General features: G+C 39.7%; 1 protein-coding gene and 1 long non-coding RNA gene across 3 annotated transcripts in view; both read left to right on the top strand.

Annotated features, from left to right (window-relative positions):
* The first annotated feature begins 586 nt into the window (after positions 1-586).
* dyrk2 (dual-specificity tyrosine-(Y)-phosphorylation regulated kinase 2) lies at positions 587-10466 on the top strand. 2 transcript variants are annotated; one of them, XM_057324567.1, is made up of 3 exons: positions 587-1010; positions 1607-1737; positions 6047-10466. In XM_057324567.1, exons 1-3 carry the CDS (start codon positions 959-961, stop codon positions 7637-7639), a joined length of 1776 nt encoding a protein of 591 aa, XP_057180550.1. In that variant the 5' UTR covers positions 587-958; the 3' UTR covers positions 7640-10466. The 2 variants fall into 2 exon arrangements, with proteins under 2 accessions (XP_057180550.1, XP_057180552.1); XM_057324569.1 differs by lacking the exon at positions 587-1010 and adding an exon at positions 1017-1138.
* A 9915-nt stretch (positions 10467-20381) lies between these two features.
* Positions 20382-24838, top strand: part of LOC130547826 (uncharacterized) — a 29121-nt gene continuing 24664 nt past the window's right edge. Inside the window, exon 1 of the long non-coding RNA XR_008961944.1 lies at positions 20382-20431. This is a non-coding gene — a long non-coding RNA (uncharacterized LOC130547826). The remainder of the gene's footprint in view (positions 20432-24838) is intronic.

Below are 24838 nucleotides of genomic sequence, written 5' to 3' on the forward strand. Positions count from 1 at the left end.
TCACCGAGGAACGAACTTTGATACATAGATATGCACTATGGATGTATTTCATTTCAATTCTAAACTTGCTTTTATATAAAGAGGCATAAGAGCAGTTTCACTATTTGTGTTATGATATTTTAAACGTTGCATTGCATCTGGTAGACATTTGCTAAATTGTGTATATATTGGGTTAAGCTCTGGAACTGAACGTACAGTACAGTACAGTACAGGTGGTTATGCTTTGTGAAACTGCGCTCACTACATCCTCTAGTGGACAGTTGTCTAATTTTACACCCATCAGGCCAAAACTTAACACGTGCTCTAAGTCTAAAAGAAGATTTTACCATTAAACAAAATGTTGTGCATCTATATGCCAACGCAAACAACCCCATTTATTAGGCACAAAATGTTGCCTAATAAACCGGATTAAAATGCGCGTGTTTAAAAAACGCGCACTGGGAAAATGCTCAAAAGCATGCAAGCTTCCACGTTAAATATATGCATATTCAAACAAACACTGGTGCCAGGTGTGTAGCTAGGTAAGTCTGTGTGCTCTTTGGGACTCGGTTGGTGAACTCGCGGCGCGTCCTGCTCGGGGAGGGGAGAGAAAAGAAGGTGGAGGCTGTTAGATAGATAAACCCAGACAACACCCTAAACCGGTTTAAGAAGTATATTCCCTGCCAGTGTTTGACAGCATGCATCCACGATCATGCGAACGCATCGGAGCGCGCAGAGTTTCATAGGCCCCAAAAGTGAGGAGCGACGCAAAGCCATGCGTTCATCTTTGTTTGTTTGCGCGTTTCCAAGCGATGCTGAAGCGCATTCGGCTCGCGTTTGAGGAAGCAGCCGGTAGAGTTTGGATGTAACGTTAGCTGATTGGAGTAAGCAGCAGCAGTCAGAGTGGGTGATCACAGGGAGGAGGGGAGAGACTCTGAAGTGGGCTTTCTGCGTGTATGTGTGTGTCTCTCCAGCGGCCATGTTAACCAAGAAACCCTGCGTTACTGCTGGTGCTGCCGTCTACCCGACTGGTAAGGAAGCCAATGGCCGGATCTGAGAGGGCGACGCGTATCACGATCCACTCGCCGGGCGCGTTTTTTTCTCCGGATTGGATTTGGGAGATGGATTATTTGTCCGCGTTAAAAACTCCGTAGCGATTGTAAGCCTGGAAGCTTTACGTTTGACTGCTTTCCGTTGGCTGTGGGGTCGGGTACAGTAGCTATAAAGCCCCCGGTTATCCAGGACACACCATTTGAAAGACAATATTTTTTGTGTGTGTATTTAAACTGTTTTTTATAGCGAGTGTGCGTTTATAAACGCGCGTTTTAGATTAGCGTTTTGTTGGATTTGTAGGGTATTTCAAAGGGTTTTGGCGTGGTAATGTAAATTTTCTAGCTTGGTAATATATCCCTTTATGCATTTCACACAGTCTTTCTGGTTCTCTATTTGGGTTTCATTATTTATCAGCATTGAACATGCTCGGATGTGAGGCCACGTATTTTTAAATACCAAGCTTTCTTTTTTAATAATAATAATAATAATAATAATATTGAGGCGCTCGGGTTAAATCATTTGTATCAACACCTTTCAATGGTGCATTTTTCCAATTCTTTTTTTATTTGTGCAGGCAAAGGGGGTGAGATTTGCCAGCTACAGTCTTCCCCTGGACTGGGCATTGGGGGTCCCCGGACTGGAGCAGGGACCGAAGCCACATCACCCCTCACATTACCCCCTCTCAGGAATAACAACTTGCTCATGGTACAAACAAATTTCTACTTGTACTTTCCACCCCGCATGTCCCATTCTTTGTTCTGTGTTTGACAACAATGTGTCAGGATGAGGAAACCTTATGTTCCTGTGTCATTTGTCTTGGAGATCCTTTACCCGGTTGCCTGTGATTCATACACAATGCAATCCAGTTGTTGCATTCAGACATGTGTGCACATGTCTGTGCGTGTACAGTAGGTGACATTGGGAATGTGGTCATGGCTATACTGGACAGACTGCATTTTCAGTTTTTAGGGGACACATTGGTCATGCATAACAAAAATCGGCTTCTCGGAATGAAAAATAAACGTTTAGACGGCGAGATGTGGTTGGAAGATAGACTATTTTATTGGGAATTGTGCATTAAAAAAAAGGACCTGTGAAATGGTAGCCAAACGACATTGGCTACAGTTTCATAATGCTTAAAACCATTATTCACGCTTTAAATTAATTCTCTGATTATTTAGACACATTCTGGTTGATTATATTCACAGAAGTCTACATTTTAATACTTGTTTGCATGTTAAAAGCATTCAGATCAGAGCCGTAGCTGTCACAGAGACATTGGCCAATGTTTTGTGTAGGGAGGTTGCCATTGCTGGGGGATGGGTGCCGTTGAGGCCAACGGTGAAACCAGTAGGCAAAGCTGAAATCTGTGATCTAGTGATTTCCTTATGTAAATTGCTACATCTGAAACCGTCTGCATCTGCACGACAAAGAGTTGTACGTGGTTAAGGACCAATTGGCCATATCTTTTATATTAGAAAATAAATTTGGTTGCCAGGGCTCATGTAATGCACGAGAATCGCATGCCTATCGATAATTTGTTCATTAGTAACATTCACAGAATTGCAGTTTGTGTTAATGCGTTTGGCACACCTATGAATCAAATACAAGAATTGGATAAATGCCATCTATGACACAGTAGCCCGGCTTGTAGTTCTTTATATAGCTGTCGTTCTAGTGGGGGTAAATATAGGCGCAGAAAGCTCAGGCTTGTGTGGTGGGCACATTTGTGTGTTTGCACACACCTACAGGCCGATAGTCCTGACACAAATATTTAATCAAATTAATTCACTGTTAGCTTTGTATTTGCAAACAGTAGCTTTTTATCAAAACTACTATTGACATATATTTGGTGATATCAGTTTCAATGATGTGATCATTTTAATGTCAATGTGCATGTCTTCAGTTTCCAATGGTTTTGATTATACATTCTATTTTATCGTTGGATATGGATTGCACATACTTGGAAACAAATGTATAGGATAATGCAATGTAAGTTGCTTTGGATAAAAGCGTCTGCCAAATGCATAAATGTAAATGTATATGTGACCCTGGACCACAAAAACAGTTATAAGGGTATGTTTTTTGATATTCGGATATTATACGTAATCTGAAAGCTGAATAAATAAGCTTTCCATTGATGTATGGGTTGTTGGGATAAAATTATTTGAAAATCTGGAATCTGAGGGTGCAAAAAAATCCAAATAATGAGAAAATCACCTTTAAAGTTGTCCATCAGAGGCGCTGTAGCAGGCCGTCGATGAGAAGAAACGGGTTTGTTTTAACGCTCTCTATTGGCTTACGGCTGTAATGACGTTGTGGAGAGTAGATGAACCCGAAAGCAGAAATTCTAAGCTTTACATAGATACCAACCTTGAGTGGGTAATACTTAAAGAGCGGGCAGCAGCGAGCAAAGTTTTTAGGCGCGTTTCCGGCCATTTTTGTTTGCGGTTTTGCTGCATCCAGTCACAAAAATAAAGTTTTGATATATTTATGGTAGGAAAGTTACAAATTATCTTCATGGAACGTTATCTTTACTTAATATCCAAATGATTTTTGGCATAAAAGAAAATTTGATCATTTTGGCACATACAGTGTTGGCTATTGCTACAAATATGCCCGTGTTAACAGTATAGAGTTTAATGGTTTCGAAGCGCAGTCTGCTCTGCTTATTGCTTATGTAACTGCTTACGTCAACAAATTAGAGCTGATTGTGTACAAGTACTGCATCTTACAATTACATTTACTGTGTTTCTAGAACGTCTGCCAAGTCAAACTCTATGGGTTTTTTGTACACACAGAAGGACACATTGTTCAGTTTGCGTTGTTTTTGGCAGGGAAGCTATCTGGATGTTTGCATGCAATTAAATGCCAAAAGTTAAAAAAATGCTTTTGGTTTACATAAGCAGGTAATATAGTTAGTTAGAAGTTAGAAAGCCATCACTTCTTTCTTTCTCCTCATTTGTACCTTTTTATATATCTGATCCGGTCAACCTTTAGTGTCATGTCTTTCAAAAGCCAATTAACAACATTAAGGCCAGTTGAATTACACGTGGCATTTTCGATCTGGTCTCATGCTGCACATGCATGATAAAGGGGAGGTTAGCATTAGGAAGATTGACATGCTCACCGCATCCCCCAAAACCTTATGAGTCTTTTGTTCGGCTCCAGTTGTGTCCTTTACAGCTGTCAGCGGGCCTGCCCTTTCCACGAACCCCCACCTGTCCAGATCATGTCTGAATTAACCGACAGGGCGGCCAAGTACAACAAAAGAGTACAATTGCACACAGCTTTATTCAGATTGACTCATGAATATCATGCTTTCAGTGCATTAGTACAATATTCAGACCCTTTAAACTGCACCTGTGGGAATTATTAGTACTTTACCATATTTATTCTAGATTGTTTGGTTTGCTTAACTCTAGTGTATATCAACCACTGTATAATCTATATAGAGAAAGAGAGGTTTCTGCAAGACTGTACTTTACCTAAATATTTGTGCATTTAATTTTTTTAATTAAAATGAACAAATGATTATTGTTTAAGTACATAAAACTGCTCAAAACTGACACCTCTTACCCCGATTGGTACCAGTGAGCTTATAATAATAGATACAATCTTGTAGATACAATTTTTGTGTCAGTTCGACGTCATTTAAACCCAAAAAATGACGAATGCGTAAAGTAACCGGCGGTTTTATGTTTTTACAGAGGTGGCGATATAGAGGCCAAAGTTAGGGGTTGCAGCTTTTAAAAAAAAATGTTTTATTCTAGATAACTTAATTCTGGCTGCTGTGGATTTTTGTAATGTATTTTTTGTAATACAGCAGTTGCCATTAAGCTGTACATCGCTGTTATATTTAAAACATTGAAATCAGATATTATTGTGCTTTCACAAGACTGAAATATGAGAATTATGTCCACATTTTGAGTGTTTGAAGATCAGATTGTGTCGGAGCCGTTAAATATGTAGTTCAATATGGGAATTACTCTCTATCTTTATTCATTGGTGTAGAAATATCAGCAGTGGCCATCTGGAAGATTAGAGAATGGCAAGAGACGGAAAAAAATCTTGTTACCCTAATATTGTATTTGCAAACAGAGATATTTATTTTTGGAAAATGAAAAAAAACTAATCCATTAAAACGTCCAGGACAGAATAGCAGGACAACAGGGAGGCCGCAAACATAGACAGAAGCAACAGGATGTCCTTGAGAAAATAAGACGCGGAGGTAATCACATTATCAAGGAAGCAAGCATCTTGCATGGCAGGCAATTCAGGCAAGCAGGAAATGCATGTCTAATGTCCTTGAATAAACAACAAAGTCTGAATTTCACATCCTACAGACGAAATTCTGAGAAGCGTCCAAAAGCATTGGTGTTGAAAGGTCAAGAAATGACACCCCACTCTGTGAGAAGAACACGGACACCAGATCTTTAGGATCAGTTAAGTAACATTCGAAAGTGACATATGTGAAGACGAGGTGCAGAGTGTCATGGACACCTTGGCTCCTCTACAAGAATCAAAGATCGTATTAGCAGATCTGGTCACGTATGATTGAAAGTCATTGCGTTAAGCACAGCAATGAAACATAACAGTTTGGTCTGTTAACTGTCTGCATTTTTTTACTCTCCTTCCTTTCTCCATTAGAGATTATGTACCAATCTCTGGACTTTAGTTCAGCTTCATTCGTCTTGATCCTCTGAGAATAGACAAGCAGGATTTAGTTGAACACCATCCAGGCTTTGCTAAGCACAAGAATCCATTGTCTAAAATGCAGGTTAATGTTATTTAAAAACAGTGTGTGCTCTTGTGCAAATAAAGGTGAAATTACATCTCTGAATCCAATTATAGAGAATCATCCAAAAAAGCTTTTCTTTGATGTCAGGTTTGGAATGACTTGCATGTTCATAACCCATAAAATCTAGATCTTGCATATCATGAGATTAATGCTTTGTGTCTTTCATTTATTTGGGAAACAATCCTCAAATGTCTCTTGTTTTACCTTCTCCAGGCTGGAGGCAATAAGCACACAATGAACGACCATCTGCACGTCGGGAATCACCAGCAGATCCACGTTCAACAACTGTTCGAGGAGAACAGTAACAAGAGGACAGTGTTGACTGCACAACCCAATGGGTTGACACCTGTGGGCAGGACGGGTCTAGCCATGCCTGAAAAGCAGCAAGAAAGCACCCCATGTCGACAAGGCAGCTCGACCTCCTTCAAATCAACTGAAAGCAAACCCAAGCCGGCGCCTTTGACTTCAGAGCAGGCCATGAAACAAAACATGACTAAACTGACAGTGTTCGAGCACCAAGAGATCTTTACCTATCCCGAGATCTATTTTATAGGTCCAAATGCAAAGAAACGTCAAGGCGTCGTTGGAGGTTCGAACAATGGAGGTTATGACGACGATCAGGGCTCCTACATTCACGTGCCCCATGACCACATCGCATACAGGTATGAGGTACTGAAGGTCATCGGCAAGGGCAGCTTCGGCCAAGTGGTCAAGGCATACGATCACAAGAACCACCAGCAGGTGGCGTTAAAAATGGTGCGCAACGAGAAGCGTTTTCACCGGCAGGCGGCCGAGGAAATTCGTATCCTGGAGCACTTGTGCAAACAGGATAAGGACTCCACGATGAATGTCATCCACATGCTGGAGAACTTTACATTCCGCAACCACATCTGCATGACGTTCGAGTTACTCAGCATGAACCTCTACGAGCTCATCAAGAAAAACAAGTTTCAGGGCTTTAGTTTGCCACTGGTGCGCAAGTTTGCACACTCCATCTTGCAGTGTTTGGACTCACTGCACAAGAACAGAATCATTCACTGCGACCTCAAGCCGGAGAATATCCTCCTGAAGCAGCAGGGGCGCAGTGGCATAAAAGTTATCGACTTTGGCTCTAGCTGCTACGAGCATCAACGGGTCTACACTTACATCCAGTCGCGCTTCTACAGGGCCCCGGAGGTCATTCTGGGGGCCCGGTACGGGATGCCAATCGATATGTGGAGCTTAGGTTGTATCTTAGCGGAATTACTCACAGGGTACCCTCTCTTGCCCGGGGAAGATGAAGGGGACCAACTAGCATGTGTCATAGAGCTACTGGGTATGCCCCCCCAGAAGCTAATCGAGGCATCTAAGAGAGCCAAAAATTTCATCAGCTCGAAGGGATACCCCCGTTACTGCACTGTCACGACCTTGCCCGATGCCTCTGTGGTTTTAAACGGGGGCAGGTCTCGCAGGGGCAAACTCAGAGGTCCGCCAGGGAGCAGGGAGTGGGTAACGGTGCTCAAGGGCTGTGACGACCCCCTGTTCTTGGACTTTCTCAAACAGTGTCTAGAATGGGACCCGTCCTTGCGTATGACCCCAAGTCAGGCCCTCCGCCACCCGTGGCTCAGAAGACGCTTGCCAAAACCTCCCACTGGGGAGAAAACCACCGTAAAGCGGATCACTGAGGGCACCGGTGCTATAACGTCAATCTCCAAATTACCTCCCCCTTCTGGCTCAGCCACAAAGTTAAGGACTAACTTGGCACAAATGACTGACGCCAATGGGAATATACAACAAAGGACAGTGTTGCCAAAATTAGTCAGCTGAACACTATTTTTTAGGGTTTTTACATGGTGATATTGGAAATCGTTCAAAGCTGAGCTTTCAGAAGTGTGGCATTTTTTTTAGGAATAGAGTCTTTAATGCATATCCATCAACTATGAACTGCTTTGTAGCACCTTTTGTTGGATTTTTATTCTAGGAACGCTAAAATGGCCAAGAAAGGGGGAACAACACTTTTAAGTTTTTATCTCAGGGCTTGTGTTGAATGCTGCTTAAGGGGAGCATTCATCCATTCTGGTCTATGAGAACAAACAGTCCCAGATGGTGTAATGCCTAAATCAAGTAGCATACAAAGCAAATGGCCTTGCCACATTGAAGTAACGGCAACAATACGTTGTGATACTGAAATTTTAATCACCACCCTCAGATCCTGTCAGACAACTAGTACAGTAATGGATGAGGATTACAAATGCATTTTACTAAAAGCTATGTGAGGCCTGTTGCATTTTCGTTTTCAATATCAAGACTTTCAATACCAGATTCTTAGACCACGGGAAGAGGTCCTAATGGAGAGTGGATGTTGCAGACTGTTGTGAGGTAGTAAAGGGAAACAATGTTTACATGATAGACTTGGTATGTGCCTATAAATCTCTTGACATTCCTTAAAAACTGAAATGAGGAAAAGAGAGTCTACAGTCAGGCTACTGTAAAAGTCGAGTGGTGGCAAAGGGTTCGAATGAGAGAATACTGTTCTTAGCAGTAATTGACGGATGTATGTTACGATAAGCTATTCTCCGGTAGAGTGCTTTTGAATGCATACTGTCCTGGAAGGAAAATAACTTTGGTGCTTTACCTTTTATTATATATGAAGCATTTTTATAGCTTGCAACTTAATACTCATGGAACAAAGCAGTGTTATGTAAGGAGTGAAATCATGAGTTACTGCTGTAAGATTGCAAGTTTGTCATGAATTGCTTTTTGTCTTTATCAATGTGTATTTGGAGTGACTAGAAGGACTGAGAGCAAAATAATAGGAAGACGGGATGTTGCATTTACTTGAATGTGAGCAAGTATTGAACGTCACACCTGAATCAAGTCACAAAGCAAATTTATACTACTTAGACAAAACGTTTTTTAATGTTACATACCCTTTAATTATGTTATCATTGTGTGGACTTGCTAATATCAGGCCAGAGTTAAAATTCTTAAAGGTTGTTCCCTTTCAAAAAAAAAAAAAGTTTTTAATAACACTTTCTCCTAAATCCAGAAGAGGGTTTGACAAAGAATATATCATATTCGAGCAAAAATACAGGCCATTTTGTAGCATTTGTTACATTGGTTACAAAGAAAATTTGACTGACATGGGTGTTAAAGCGTTTAACTTATTTCTTTTATCGTGTCTCAACGAAGAGCTAATATAAATGGAACCAGTGGCATGATCGTGTGCGGTCGGCTGTGTATCAAATGTACGTCATGTGTAATGCACAAGAAATATATCTGCCACTACTCTGAGACCCGACTCGATCAGGAACTAGTCCTGCTTGCTGTCAACCAGTCACGGATTGTGGAGGTGTAAAACGGGGTCAGATCATGGGCTGTCAGGGACTCCAGCTAAGCTGTAATGCTCACGTTGATCCCCACACTTCTTGCACCCGAGACTGGCACAGTGCCCACCTATGGCCTGCTGCACACTGCTCAGGGGCCCGGACCCCTGTAAACACCCATAGTGCTTTAGAGATGGAGACGTATCCTGCCAACATCAGCAGGCATTTCACAATGTACTTTATACTTTTTTTTACTGTTTTGTGAATTGACCGCAGTGTGGAATAATCGTGCCCTTAGGTTTAATACAATGTGCCTTTGGTTATCAATGCCATCTCATTTTCAAACAAAGCTCCCTGCTACTTACTTTTTAAAGGTGATCCTTTTGCACGTCACCCAAAGGTACTCCCCAAAGCTCATGCAGTCCGGGCACTCCGATATTTTTTAGCCAACGAGAAATCCCAAACAGGGATGTCTTAGACAACGATCACTGCATCGATCTTTCTCAACGACTACTACTGCATTCATGTTGTCTTAACACCAACTGTTCAAGATTACAATAGAAATAAGGACATGTTTTAATATTTTACCTCAGACTGTTGTGATATTCTTGTACTCTAAACCCAGGGCATTTGGTACGTACCAAAGTGCATTCCTTTCTGTGTTAGCGGCTATGAGGAAAAGAAGCCAGATTTTTCTCTTTTTTTTTCGGATCGAGAGGCACTCAAGCCGCTCAAGGGCATATCTTGAGAGAGATAATCTTCTGTGGAGAGCGAGAACGGAGTAAAGAGGCTTGAGATCTATCTAGCTGCCAATCACACCACCTGCTATAAAGTCTGAAAGATGTAGCATATCTCCAAACATGGTCGGATGTATCTTTCGAGTGAAAACTGCAACTCCCCTTAATACCACAGCGAGTCATTTGTGCAATACAGCGGTAGCATCGTTGAGGCAGTAGATGACCGAGAGTCTCTTTTTAAGACTTTAAAAGTGTATGCCCTAACTCTTGAATCTAGCCACTCAGGCGGTCCTTTTCAAACGAATCTTTAACTGAGGAACAAAGTTGCTATTTGTTTGTATTCAGCCGCAGAAATGTACTGTACATATGTGAATTGAGAATTCGTGGATGTGTACATATGTATAATGTTTTAATTTTGTGAAATGCTGCTGAAACACTACAAATATTGCTGTAGTGGGGGTTTTATGTCGGCGGCCAGTTTTATGATACTGTATGTATTGTACAGCTGATGGAAGTTTTTTTCTAGTGATCTTTGTTTTTATTGTTGTGGCTGGAAAATATGAATAATAAAAGTTTTAATGTCTCATCTTTACAAAATGCTGCTTGTTTGGACATCATTTTTTAAGAGAAATATGAAGTGATGAAGTGGTCTAAGTTTAAACTTAAAGGAACAATTCACCCAAAAATGAACGCTCCGTCTTCATTTACTCCACTGTTCCAATGAATGAATGAACACTGAAGATATTTGCAAGAATGCTTGCAACAAAAAAGTTCTTGGCCACCATTGGCTACCAAGGTAGTATAAATTACAACGGTAGGCGAAAGTGCCCCAGAACTGTTTGTTTTCCTATATTCTTCAAAATATCTTATGTGTTTTAACAGAACAAAGAAATTTATCAAGCAGTTTTTCCTACTATGGAAGTCAATGGTGACCAAGAACCGTTTAGTTACCAGCATTCTTCCAAATATCTTTCTCTGTGTTCATCAGAGCAAAGAAATGTATACAGATTGGGAACAACTCCAAGGTCAGTAAATGATAGCATTTTCATTTTTGGGTAGACTGTCCCTTTAAAATGTGTTTCACTCAAGCATCCTTCATCCATTTGGTACATTTGGAAACATCCTTCCCGATAACAGACTCTCATGTTCATCTCCCATCCTGGACGGCCTGATTTTAGTTCCAGTCCTAATCAAACACACCTGCCTGTAATTTTCCAAGTAGTCCTTAAGACGTTGAAATAGGGTTGGACCGGTGTCGATAAGCCCCGTTCTACGTTGACTACTTCGAATGGGGTTAGAACTAAATAGCCGAGCCTGTGTGGAGAAGAGATGCCTGAAAAATGATTGTGATACAGAGGTAAGCAGCATCTGCTTACATCTACTCTTGCTTGTGAAGTTTGTGTGCTTTATATGTGATGGATTAAAACGTTTTATATCATGATGTCCTAAGAAAGACTAATGGCTGTTACTGGGGAGAATGTGTGAATGTCATAATGCAGTCGTGGGAGTCAGCTGTTCCCATTGAGCCAGGTGCAGGTTTAACCTGCTCGGTCAATGAAAGGAGACAATTGTGGTTTGTTGTCAGAGGAAGAGTCCTCCAAAGGCTTACGAAAGAATTAATAAGCACCTGGTTCACATTCGGGTGCAGTTTTCCAGGTTAGGAAATTATGCGATGTCTCACTTTTTTAAGTATATTAGCCCAAAACTGTAAAACTATGTCAATGTTGTTCATAAAGCTTCTTTGATAGAAAATCAAACCTATGTAGTGAGCCCTTGCCATCTTTTATCATGTCATAATAATAAAAAATGCAATGTGCAAGGCTGTGGTTTTCCTTCAGGCAGCTTTAGGTTCCAAAGAGCGCTGTCATGCTTTTCGTGCATTTTCACTGATGTCATGGTGTTTGTTCTGAACTCTGTTGCTTTGAGATTCGGCATGCACTGTCTGTGCTATTGATAAACATTTTGTTCAAATAGCTTGTGTTTGGCGTAAAAGCGTCTAAGATTTGAGTAGTGTGTGGGTTTTCTTTTTTAAGGTTTTTTTGTCGCACAACACTTTATTATTTACAGGAAATTCAGTAGCCCCCACTTATAAGAGGTTGGACCACCCATTGACTATGCATTTCAGCGATTGCTCTCGAGTCATATCCTGAGGCAATTCAAATAATAACGTGGGCAAGCGTGTATGCCAGCGCTACTCTCGCTATGAATTAGTCATTGGCAGGGTAGAGTTTCATGTGAGGGGGTAAACATCTGGAAATCCTCAAATAATGTTTGACGTCTAAATTTGCGTGATGTGTTGCAAATTGGTTATTTACCAACAGCCAGTTGTAAGGCTTAGATGCTAGCACTGGTTTGAGTGTGAGCAGTCCTCTACCTCCTTTACTAACTTTAATAAAGGTGTTTCACAGGAGGAAGTCTTGGCATCGATGTAAACGCTTTGTCTGTGGTGCTAATGAATTCAGTGTTGTGAATGCAAGGCGCTGAGAATTTGTGGCGCGGTGGGTGTTTTGTAAGGCTTGAGCGGGAAGTCATGTTGGCGTTTTTTGCCAAAGGAAGGACATAAATAGAATTTTTTAAATGCCTTGCATTGCGTGTGATATACAACTTTGTGTCAGTTGTTTTGTTCAGCTCGGTCACCAGTTTTTCAGTCATGCAATTTAACTAGGTCATGCATTTTTGCTTTTGTTCTCAGTGTGTGGTTTTGGAAATGATCATTGTCTTTCCTCAGCATATAAGACGCACTTCTAAGCCTTTTGGAATCTTCTCAAGTATGTTGCAAAGAAGCCACTTTGCCTCATAATGTGAATAGATTGACTTTGCTTCATCCAATGAATGAAAGTGAAATTAAAAGGTATAGTTTACTGTGACTGAAAAGGTAGTTTTGTTTTCTTTTAACAGTTAAGTAGATGAAATAAATTCTAACTCATCTGGTTTGCTCAAAATAAATTGCCAAAAGTATTCTGATCCTTTGCTTTTCATAGGGTCTCCAAGCACTGCTGGACAAAGACTACACCGTGGATTTGGGTGTACAAATGCTTTCGTGACTGATCTATTGTAGAAAAAACAGCATTTTAAAAGAGTTCTTGCAAAGCCGTGGTGCTGCATTCAGATGGTGGGAATTCGGTTTGTAATTGCGAAAGCAGAAATGCATTTGTGGAATGCAATACATAGTAGCTCAGATATTCATCGGATTAGCAGGAATAGCTTAAAAAAGCTTTGATCTCTGTCGTCATTTTTTTATATTTCTGCTTAATTTCCTTGTACCAAACTGTCTGTAAAACTACTATAAATTGACATTGAGAAAAGCTCCAAAGAGAAGTGAGACATTTTGTCCTCTATTCTCAGACTTTCCCTTCATTGACTTATTTTCAGGCTTTCTGATGTTCACAGACAACCTGAATTTCAAGATCACGCTGTTCTTGTTAGGTGCCACTCTTCTCACCTTTCTACATCACCAACAAATTATACTATTACCTTCTTCAATGTTTGCTTGCATTAAATAAACATATTCACTGGAAGTGCTGGTTCCCGACAATGCTGAGATCCATTACATATTGTCTTTGCAAGTAGACAACCATGTTTAAAGTCTATTTTTATCTAGCTCGTCTCATAAGAAATCCGACTGCTGCTCTTTCGTAACCTGCTGGCCTTGTCCGGACTGGGAGCCTGGACACTCGTCCTTTAATAGTTTTTATGCTGTTCACGCTGCCGGCCAAGTGGCTCTTTGCCCTTTTGGGCACGAGGAACAGGCTTTCTAAGAATCTGAGTAAATAAGGCGAACATGAACCCTCAGGAGCCTTGTTGTCAGATGGCATCTGATACTACCCTTGGTTCTCGTTTTAAACAGACAATATGACAACGTTTAGCGTCTACAAGCCGGACGTTACTGGGAAGACAGGGATTCTCGCTTTAAAAGCCTTCGAGTGCCATTCAAGACACCACCCGCATACGGCACCGCCTGCAATATTGTACGAAATGTGCTTTGTCAGAGTCTGATGCCATGAAGTCACAGACCTAGTTATAATTTTTTCCATGATTAACATCCATATTCTTCTTTGGTTTCAGTGCTTCTTACAGCAGAGAGGACCTTGTGGGATTTTTAAGTAGGTTTACTCCCTTTAAAGTTGTTCTGCCAAATATGCCCTTTTCATTTTTTTGGCGTGCAGTCAGCAACAGCGGCTAATCTTTCTCAGCAGGCACTGTCGTCAGTGATGTCAGCTGATTCGGGGTCAGGGTGTGCTATTGAGACCTTGCTGGAAGAAGTCAAATTTCTCTGTGCGTCTGCATTCCTGTACTGTACTTTCAACTACCTTGTCCCGCAAGAACAGAATAAGAAAATATTTTGGGATATACTGTAAATTGGCTGTATTCCTAAATTAGTTGTTAGTTGTCGTTATGTGGGCCAAACCAATAAACAAGTGCATTTAAATATTCGACATAATCCAATGACGGTTCATAACATTTTTTCAAATTGGTGCTTCATTCCCTTAATGCTTGCTTTTGTCTAATATTTGCATGTTTTTGTATGGTTCACAACGTGCAAATTATACAAATTTGCCACCTTGTAAAACACAATTTTTGCGGTCTTTTCTTCAGTGAATTTTTTGTGTACTTTCTGAAGTTTCACTAGAACAGGTTTAGCTGCATTTCATTATGGTTGCACAGCATCCTGTAACTTCCCTGGATGCTTGTTTGTCAAATTATTAGCATACTTTAATGTGTTTGAGTTCGTGAAAATATTGAAATTACATTGTATTCCGTCATTTTGGTGAATGACCATAGCATTGTCTAGAAACGGCACCTAATTTTGAGGGACGAGCTCATGTGCCAATTCAAGTTGTTGCGTTGCATTTGTCTCTAGACAAAATCGCACAAATACTTTTATTACTGTAAGTCTCATCGCATTTTAGCCATGAAATGATTTGTTTTTCAGGATTATGTACATTCAATCTGAACGATTATTCTTAAGTGGTGACGGGACTAATGAACTCCCATGCACAGTAATGGAGAAAGCTGGCAGCTCGGACTATCTCACTCGCCTTATTAGGAATGTGAGAGACTGAGAATGGAGGACTGTAGAACTGTTAAAGCAGTCAAGTGGAGGCCGAGCTATTTTTGGCAATCAGAATCCCCAGGAGGGATGAGGAGCAAGTTTTTGTCAGGGGTAAGAGTGCCTGCATACATCTTGACCTGTCACAGGGCATGCTGGGATAGCAAATGGTAGTGGACTGAAGTCAAAGCAATGGCTATTAAAACGGCAAAGTATTTTTTTTTTTTTTATAGGGATAGATTACCCAAAAATGAAAAGTCTGTCATTTACTTACCCTCTTGTCATTTTAAACATGTACATCTTCCTTTTAAATTCTGACTGTGTGTGTGCCCCAATTTTATATTTAATACACTTTTCACTTCTCTAGTTGAATGTGTTTGCATTGCAAACGAATCATTGAAAGTAGAAAGTAAGAGAGGGCTGAAAGCATGTAAGAGAGGTCATTGAATCACCATTACTGCTGACTTGACACAGATATATGAAACTAAGAGCAAGTGTATTGATGTTGATAAAGATTTGCGAGGAAGACATAAGTAACCCAATGAATCCATGATTATATAGCCTATAGTTCATTTTATGTTTTAGATTTAGAAAAAAACAAAACGATAATCATTTTTTTCATCATTTTGTGGTTCGTCGACTCTTTACTTTTGTCAAAGCCACAGGTTAGACAATGAATCCGTGTTGCCATTGAAATAATGTACTGTAATCGAGCAGGTGAAAGGTCACAGGCCATAGTGAGCCAACGGCCGCAAGGATTTCTTTAAGCACACCTAAGGTGGTAATGCTATGAGGTAGCTCAGAATGGTGCGGCTACTACGTGTTCACTTTGCAAGCGATCAGCTGTGTGTAGGCATGTGTTGTGCAATGCTCTTAATAGTCCTGTGGGGCTGGACTCGCTGCGAGCGAGGTTCGGGTTGCACGCTCGCAAGCATACCGGGATTTACATTCTTCCACACTCGGCCAGCCCGTCAGTCACAGTAGATTTGAAATCAAATTAGTGTTTACCTGTTCTTGCAGGACAGCATGCAGCTGTCTCTGTACAAAGGCCGCATGACCCTTTTATATATAGTCTTAGTTCAGCAAAATGTTGTCTGTTGAATTTCAACAAAAATCTAACCTCAGAAGCAACGGCAATAAAACTGACAGCATGAAAAAAAGAAAGGTTATCACATTAAAAATACAGTAATATACCGTTATTACTGTTTTATTCCTTTAAATTGAGCATAAACTTGTTTTCTTTGCAGCATTTGAAGTCTGAAAAAATACAAACATCTTTTCTGCTATTTTTACTGTTTCTCCAGTTTTCCTTTTCTGCAAATAAATGCAAATAGAAGAAATATTTTTATTTGAAATTGGGTAGAAGTGAAACAAAAATGATCATTTTACCTAAACACATACCTATAAATAGTAAATTCAGAAAAATTGAAAATGATTTTGAAATGATCTCTTAGTTTTATATTTAATATATTATTGATTTTATTGCATTTTAAGGAAGAAAGTTAGCCCAGTGAAAAATATTTTGTACACCACGACTACAAGGACTGAGTAGTGTTCTCTGTGAAAACACCTATGCCTCTTACTAACTACCGAACTACTGCGCAGATAGCTGTAAATGGCTTAGAAGAGAGACCGCACATCCATTTAATGGATCATTGTAATGTGCTCGCCATGAAAGTGAGTGTGTTTGCAGAGGTTTATTGGATTTTGAAGTGGATGCTGAAACTGGAGACATCTAATGAATCAGCCGACCCAGCAAAACACTTGAGTCAGCGAAGCCTAATTTCACAGAGGTTTCGATGGCCAACAAACACATTATCAGTGGTTGTAATGCCCTGCCTCTGTCCTTCCGGCCCTTGCTTTTCAGTGAGGTTTCTCAGGTGTAGTAAACACGGGTGGATTGTATTTCTTTAGGGTTGACAATTGGTTAATTGTATGATAAAGTAATTGTTTATCAATATTTGCTGAGAAAGCTATCGTTGCATCAGTCCTTATGCTAAAACAAGGAAGATCAACAATTCTGCTCTGTTTTTCTCTAGTCCAGGGATGTCAACCGCGTGAGGTCCTTTTGTTAGTTGTGTAGCACAGTGCCTTCTTTTTTTACACCGGCTCTGCTCTCTTGTTCTTTTATAATGGATAATGTGGGGACAGCAGTGCTGCCAACAAGGGTCAAACACTACATGACAACAGAAAACGGTTGGTTTTAGCTGTTTGTGTGTGTTAAGCGTGAAGCTGGAGATTCAGGAGAGCCTGGGTCACAAATACTGGTTATCTGTTCTGTTCTAACTCTTGTTTTTCTCGGTCACCCTGCCCAGTTTGCCTCACTCTCCTGTCCTTGTAAGTGTCTGTTTTGTTCTGTTTGTTCCACATTTGTCTCAATGTTATTTAGTCTTGTTTGTTTATTTCCTCCCTATATAAATCACTGCTTGCATCTGCCTCTATTCCCTCCTCTCTCTGGATAGTCAGAGATTCCAAAGTTTCTCTATTCTGTTGGCTTACTTGCCTGCTGTTATGGGCTGTTAATAGTGCACTTTACCCCAAACTATTTAGTCTTTTTGGAGCAACTGCAATTCTTGTTGGGTCTGAAAATCGTAATTGTGATTATTATGCAACCGTTTGCTTTGGTTTCTCTTTTCAGAAAATCGATAATGAAAATGTGTTACATCCTTGCTTGGACTGCAATTTTACATTTCTGTAACATACGGCAACAAGGGTGCGACCACAAAAAGGACTGACTGACACTGGTCCAACCAGATTAACAATGACTGGTCCATCTAATTAAAGAATTTAATTTTTAGTTTTTGTTTCTTTCTTGTCCTGTCCTGTCCTGCACTCTTTTGTCTTGTCTTGTTTTTTTCTGTTGTGTTGTGTTTTGCTTTGCTTTGTCCAGTTTTTTAATTTAATCTTTTTTTTTTAGATTTTGCGTTGCGTTTTGTTTTACATTTAGTCATTTAGCAGACGCTTTTATCCAAAGCGACGTATAAAGTAGGGGAAACCAATAGAAGCAATTTGTGCAACAAAAGAACAACAATGCATAGGTGCAGTAAAAACTGGCCTCAGTCAGCCTATCACAGGATACGAAGTTTCGTTTCGTTTTGTGTTGTCCTGTACTCTTTTGTTTTGGTTTGTTTTTGTCCTGTACGCTTTTGTTTTGGTTTGTTTTTGTCCTGTACTCTTTTGTTTTGGTTTGTTTTTGTCCTGTACGCTTTTGTTTTGGTTTGTTTTTGTCCTGGGGCCTGTTTCAATAAGGAGGTTCAACCAACACCGAGTTAAAATGTGAACTCTGAGTTGATTTACTCAGAGAATCGCAACTCTGAGTTTTCGGTTTCAGAACAGGTGATTTCAATTAGTTCAATCCACTCTGAGTAAGTTCACTCTAGGTTACGCGCGTGCACCATTGATTTAAAAAGCCATCATCAATTGAGCAAAGATAGCACGATTCACCATGGCAACAGCACCAAAAAAAGCAACATGGCGGCAGAAAGCACATGAGAGTGAGGCACACTTTCCGCTCGATTTACTGATGTCCTGAAAATGACTTAAGTTTAAATTAATAAATTGATACCAATAAACAAATAAATTAATCATTAAATGAATGAAACAACAGAAATAATAAAAAAATCGTATGTTCTTACTCGCCATGAGTGCTCTAGTTACGCAAGTAAGACGTCATGGTGTATAGGACACCTGTAGGGCGTCAGACTCTCGTGCAAAGTTAGACTGATCGCCGGTTCGAATCCTGCTCTGAACAGATTTCACTTGGAATGGCTGCATGTCAAATTTACTTGTTTATTACCTTTATCGCTTCATTTCTGCATGTATGTCTGTATTTATTCATTTCTTTATTCATGCACTTTATTTATGTGTAAGGATGGATGAGATATATTTTGATACATCTAATTCACTGTAAAGAAAAACGGTACAGTTTTAATAAAAATGCACAGGGAAATGACAAAATTCCACTCGGTGCTCTCCTGAAATCAAAGTACATTCCAATGAATTAATGCAGCCTCTTCATGAATCCTCTATAAAAGCACATATGACATACAGTATAAGTCACTGAGATGGTCTCTGTGTAATCAAAATGTGTGCCATGAATGACTGTATTAATGAATGAATGGATGAGTTACACCACTTGCGCTTTAAAAGGGGGAGGAGATCGAAATAAACTCTGGGTTTACCAAAGAAAACCTGCTCCCGACCAGGTTAGGTTCACAGAGTAAGTTACTATGGTTACTGACTCTGAGTATAAGATACCTCTCCTTTAGAAACGGGCTTGAGTTACCCCGCTTTCTCAGGTTTGACATACCTCACATTCTGAAACGGAAAACCCAGAGTTTCCCTCATTTCAGGGTTAATATACTCAGAGTTTTCACTAAACCTCCTTTCTGAAACGGGCCCCTGTACTCTTTTGTTTTGGTTTGTTTTTGTCCTGTACTCTTTTGTTTTGGTTTGTTTTTGTCCTGTACTCTTTTGTCGTGTACTGTCCTGTCCTTTTGTCATGTCTTGTTTTATTTATTTTTTTGTTTTGCCCTGTCTTGTTTTGTTTTGTCTTGTTTTGTTTTTCCTGTGTGTGTATGTAGTTCCGCAATTAAATTAATGCAAACTGTGAGCCAGAGTCTCCAGCTGGTACAGTACATGTAGAGCTTGTTGTACGTTGTGGCGTTATTTTCAAAATTTACACAGACCAAAATCTAAGAAAAGGTTCAAGTAATCTTCACAATGGTATAAAGCCCATCCAATTTTGCTAAAGTGAGCTAATTTGCATATCTGTTTTTGTCATTTCTATTTTGCATTATTTATATTTCAATCTTAAATTGTTATTGTGGGGAAAAACATGGTTTAAATTAATTTCATGAAAGTATTATTCCCTATAGATCGCAAATTGGCAGTAAATCTAAATTGCCATCTTTATTGTACGTATCCTTCTGTGACTCATGTGTCAAGTCATCAAGTCCGTTTATATAATAGCACATTACCGAATGCGTTTTCACACCCTATTTAAATGTAATCTCTTGGTCTTTTACAGGCTTTTATCATTGTAATTTTTATTACGCTGTGCTCGCCGAGTCTTTAAAAGATGTGTGCTTCAATCGCCGAGCTGCTCGTCACCAGAGGTCCAGGTGTCAGCGTTAATTAACAGCTTTTGAAATAGCCTCTATTCCCTGGGACTGGTTATCGGCCTCTGTATAGGGGAGTGAACTTTGATATGTTTGCACATGGCATTCACCATGGAGCCCGGGGTTTAAGTTTCCTTTGCCCGCAGCCCATGGGTCCTATTTAGGCCATTGGCAGAGTTAGAAATTTGAATTTCATCACCCATAAATCTCGCCACAGCAGGGGCAGGTTATTCGTGCAGCTGGTCACCTTATCACCGTTTGCCTTTGTCTGCAGGTCCCTCGGGGAGCAACGGCGGGGTGGACGGGTCTGAGGCCTCTTAACTGGCAGCTGTCAGGCAGAGATGAAAGTTTTTCCTGTCGAACCCTGAGCCTGCCAAGAAAATGAGGTGATCCGTGCATATGCACTATGAAAGCTTAGCATTAAGCATAGATCTTGACTTGATGATGTAATTCTTGCTCTTTCGATACTTCAAATTGTTTTACACCAGCAACACTTTTTCATGATGAGTCACAAGACTCATCGTGGCAGCTAGTATACCTGCAATTTTGTTTGTCATATATTCGCAACTGATAATCTGGATACTCAGGCATGATGCACAGGTCAAGTGTACCCAGAGAGGCACACTTCGTTTTTCACCCACGTCTTTCATTGCTGCTTGTGTTTTAGCGGGTGTAGATATTATTGGCATGGTTTTACTAGCTCGTCGTTCTCCGGAGAAACGTGACTCCATTACACAATTAGAACCAGGGCAGTAAATTGTACATTTGTGTCAAAGCGTATAAGGCAAAGATACAGTGCCGGAATAGAGACGGTCAGGCGTGCGCAGAAAGGTCAAAACAGATTGCGGCACAGTATCGGTGTGTGAAAGGTCAAAGGGCGATTGATTTTACAAATGGACATAACATTTTATCTTATATAATCTGTATTATGTGTAATTCTGCAACATCAACAATAATGCAGTCCAGTGAACCATACATTCACGCTGGTGTTGTGTTTTCCCAACACATTTTTCCTGGAGTATCTTTTGTGAAGTATTTCAAAGTAGTTTGTTATGAGTCGGTAAGTATATTGATAATAAGTGAACATGTTAATTATCTTACAAAAAGCTTGATTCAAGTGTGCTTCAAGTGGCCTACTACCTTATAAAAGCACATTCTTCTTTGTGGATACTTCTCAGAAATATACTTAAAATTACAGTTAAGTATTCTTAGAGAATATATACTAAGTACAATTGGGCCATACTTTGATCAATTGACATCACTTGTCTGCCTTTGTTATTATATATACAGTATATATAGTGCCTTGTCCCATTATACAAAGTGCACAAATAATATAGTAAATGATGTTAATAGCTTATACATTTGTACCATTTCATAGTTTTCATATGTACGTTCATAAACTAAAAAGATGCTACAAGTAGCCTATTTAACTATTAGTATACCTATAAGTTTTAGTATAGTTGCAGTACAAAGATAAACACTAGTTGCAAACTAGTTTTATACTTGAGTATAAAAGTACATTTAATGGTACACTTTTATAAACTAAAAAGTGGCCCAATTCAGTCCCAAGTACTATTGAAATGGTACACTTATTAATTTATACAACTACATTCATATTAGTATACTTACTACAGTACATAAAGTATAGTTTTGATCTTTACTTGGGTACACTTAATAAAATCAACTTGAAGTATAGATATTTTAAGGGTTAGCATGAAAATAAAACCGTGCTAAATGAAAAGCAATTTTACATTTTCAGCTACTTTCAATCACTGTCAATACACCATATACAGTAGCTTTCATAAAAATCAAATAATTGATTTCTAGTTTATAATTTCTAGTATAATCTAGTATATCATTTCTAGTTAATAAAATCATCAACGTGTAGAGGACTTGATGTCATTGAAACACTTCCAACAAAATATATTGACCATTTGTTAATTGTGGTGTTCAGATCGTCGGATAAAATAAGACGCGCCGGTCATGATATCTTGCTATCAGAGCTATCATGTTCCACTGAAAACAGCAGTATTGCAATTGCACGGCTAAACACATTTGCGCATGGACGCTCATCTCTCTGATAATGTTCAACAGGTTTATTTTATCATGATTGATGTCTAGATGGCTAGCAGCTAATATGGCTTTTCTGTCTGATGTTTCTTTATAAGAAAGATTCCCATCTCTCTCTCTCTCTCTCTCTCTCTCTCTCTCTCTCATGTCTTCCAAGGTGTGATTGTAGAAAAAAATAGATTGATACCATTTCTCAAGTTATGTGTGTATGTGGTCAATGTGTAAACCAAAAATGATGACATCACCGTTTGTACATCTTCGGAATGCCACAGCATCGGCATACCTGTCTCTCACGCCCATTTATAACCGTCGAAAATGTGACGCTCCGGTTTTCTAGGACGCTCATTTTTCTGTGAACCTGAGCTACAGCATCATCATTCTGTTGATGGCTGTCAGTTTTGCACGTGATCTATGTAGCATCTGTCCCGGATCACTTTACAGGGCCAATCTAGGAGGATATATTGGTTGGGGTGGGGGTAAGAAAGGATCGCCTTACTGCTCTATAGTGTGGAAGTACTTGCTGGCTCAACTTGCCATTTGTCATATCGCTGAGAATCCACTAACAGCAGATAAGTTATCTGTGTAATAAGAGGTTGTCACATACATCATGTCAGTGGCAAGGACTCTAATTTGTGTCCCGTGTTGTATTTTAAATAAAACACGTGGTGTAGACCAGCAGACCAAATTATGAGATGTTCAGTGTTGCGGCCTGTAAACATTTTAAATCCCTCTTTTTCCTTTGAGAGCTGATGGTAAACAAACATCTTCAGTGTTAGAAAGGGGTGACATCAGTGACTCAGTCTACTAACCATTGAGGGTTTCTGTGTAATGAAATGCATCCTAATTAAAGTTGTACTTGTAATAGTCATTAGTCAAACGTGTAATACAGACCTTGAGGGAGTTTTTGAATTGTCTGCCTTCGAATGTAAATTGTTTTCATTAACATATTGGAAAGTCTGTATTTACTTTTTTTTTTGTTGTTGGAATCGGTCTGATCAGATTCACGAAACACTGTACCGCTGGTGTGTTGTATTTTGGTGTATATGAGCCGAACTGCACAATTGTGCAGAAAGATGGCTTAACTCCAAGGTTAGAGGGATTGTTCACCCTAAAATGAGTCTGTCATCATTTATTCACCCTTATGTTATTCCAAACCTCTTTTACTTTCTTTCTTCTGCAGAACACAAAAGAAGATATTTTGAAGAATGTTGGTAGCCACGCAACAATGGGCCCCCCTGGTTTTCGTTGTATGGACACAAAACCACTAAAACATTTCTCAAAATATCTTCTTTTGTGTTCCACAGAACAAAGACAATCATACAGACTTGGAATGATATGTTATGTTAAAGGTGTCCTGAACTGGGCTTGTTTATTGTTTTATACTGTTGTATGAGGTCTACTTATGACGTTCGCGTGGTTTTTACATTCGAAAACATCAAAATCAATAAGTAACAGGCTATTTTCTACCCGGGTTGTTAGGCCGTCTCGTCAAACGCTCTGTTTTAATGGGCGTGCCGCGTTGAAGACTTGGAAGTAAACGCCCACTGCTATGATTGGATAGCAGTTTGCGTAATAAACTTAGTTGGGGTGTGAATTTGGTTAGACATGTAATGGTAAGTTACACATTATCAGGATATATCAAGCGATCTCTATCAAAGCAATAGTGACGCATAGTACAAATATGTTTTACTCGCATAAGATTGCTGCGCCATTCCTGTCGGATCCAATATTGACTGCACAGCACTGCTTTTTAATTTTAGCCTCTCCGCAAATCCAGCGCCTTGTTCACAAAGGAACCCATGGTGAAATGACGCGAACAAATGCTCAATGTTTCACCCACGTGCGCAGGAACGTACTTAAAAATAAACTTCAACCACGCATTCCTAATATCAGATTCCGAAGGAAGCGAATGTGTTCTTCCACAACCAGGCGCTGCACAATGTTGCATGTTTGTTGCTTGGTCGCTCTAAATAAAAATAACAGTGAAGGAAGTGCTCACTTTTGCACATATGACACGGGGAGCCCTTCGCTAAAGTGACAGGGTTGCCAGATCATCACAGAAAAAATAAGCAAATAAAGACAGGACAAAAACAAACCTTAAAATGCAAATTGTTTATATATTTTATGACCAAAAATTCTTAAAATCTGCAACAGACCATTTATTAAAACCTAAGTGCCGAGCCTTTTGGATCTAAGACCAAACGACAAGCATAAAAGCGCTTATTAATAACAAACATGGCAACACAGCAAAAGAGCATATCAGCAGTTTAGTTTAAACTGACGGACAAAACTAATCTTTAGCCGAAAAATATGTCGCTATGGTTACCAGTTTGTCAATCATCACAAATGCAGGAGTGTGTACTACAGTATGTGTGGCTAAAGTCATTTGCGAACCAGTGGGCGGGGCTAGAGAATTAGTCATTGATATTCTTCTGTGGAGGCGGTGTTCAACCTATAAATAGGTGCATTCCAGGACCTGGTGTTCACTGAGCCTGGTGTCAATAACAGTTGAAATTTAAGTAACAAGGGCGTTTTCAGTTCTGACACTTACAGGTTGTTCGCTTGAATACGATTCCCTCTTATACAACAAAAGCTCAGGTTAAAATTGAGGTTTTAATTCATGGCCCCTTTAATATGAGGAAAATTTCTCCTCCTATGAGGAAAAGGAAATGTTATTTTAGCGATCCACTGATGTCATACAGATTCATCTTATCTCTTTGATA

The sequence above is a fragment of the Triplophysa rosa genome, linkage group LG24 (assembly GCF_024868665.1).
Source record: "Triplophysa rosa linkage group LG24, Trosa_1v2, whole genome shotgun sequence".
Lineage (NCBI taxonomy): Eukaryota > Metazoa > Chordata > Actinopteri > Cypriniformes > Nemacheilidae > Triplophysa > Triplophysa rosa.

Coding starts and splice junctions, on each gene's coding strand:
- dyrk2 (XM_057324567.1), top strand. CDS start 959: ATGTTAACCAAGAAACCCTGCGTTACTGCTGGTGCTGCCGTCTACCCG. Junction 1,011..1,606: donor TGCTGCCGTCTACCCGACTG/GTAAGGAAGCCA, acceptor TTATTTGTGCAG/GCAAAGGGGGTGAGATTTGC. Junction 1,738..6,046: donor GGAATAACAACTTGCTCATG/GTACAAACAAAT, acceptor TACCTTCTCCAG/GCTGGAGGCAATAAGCACAC.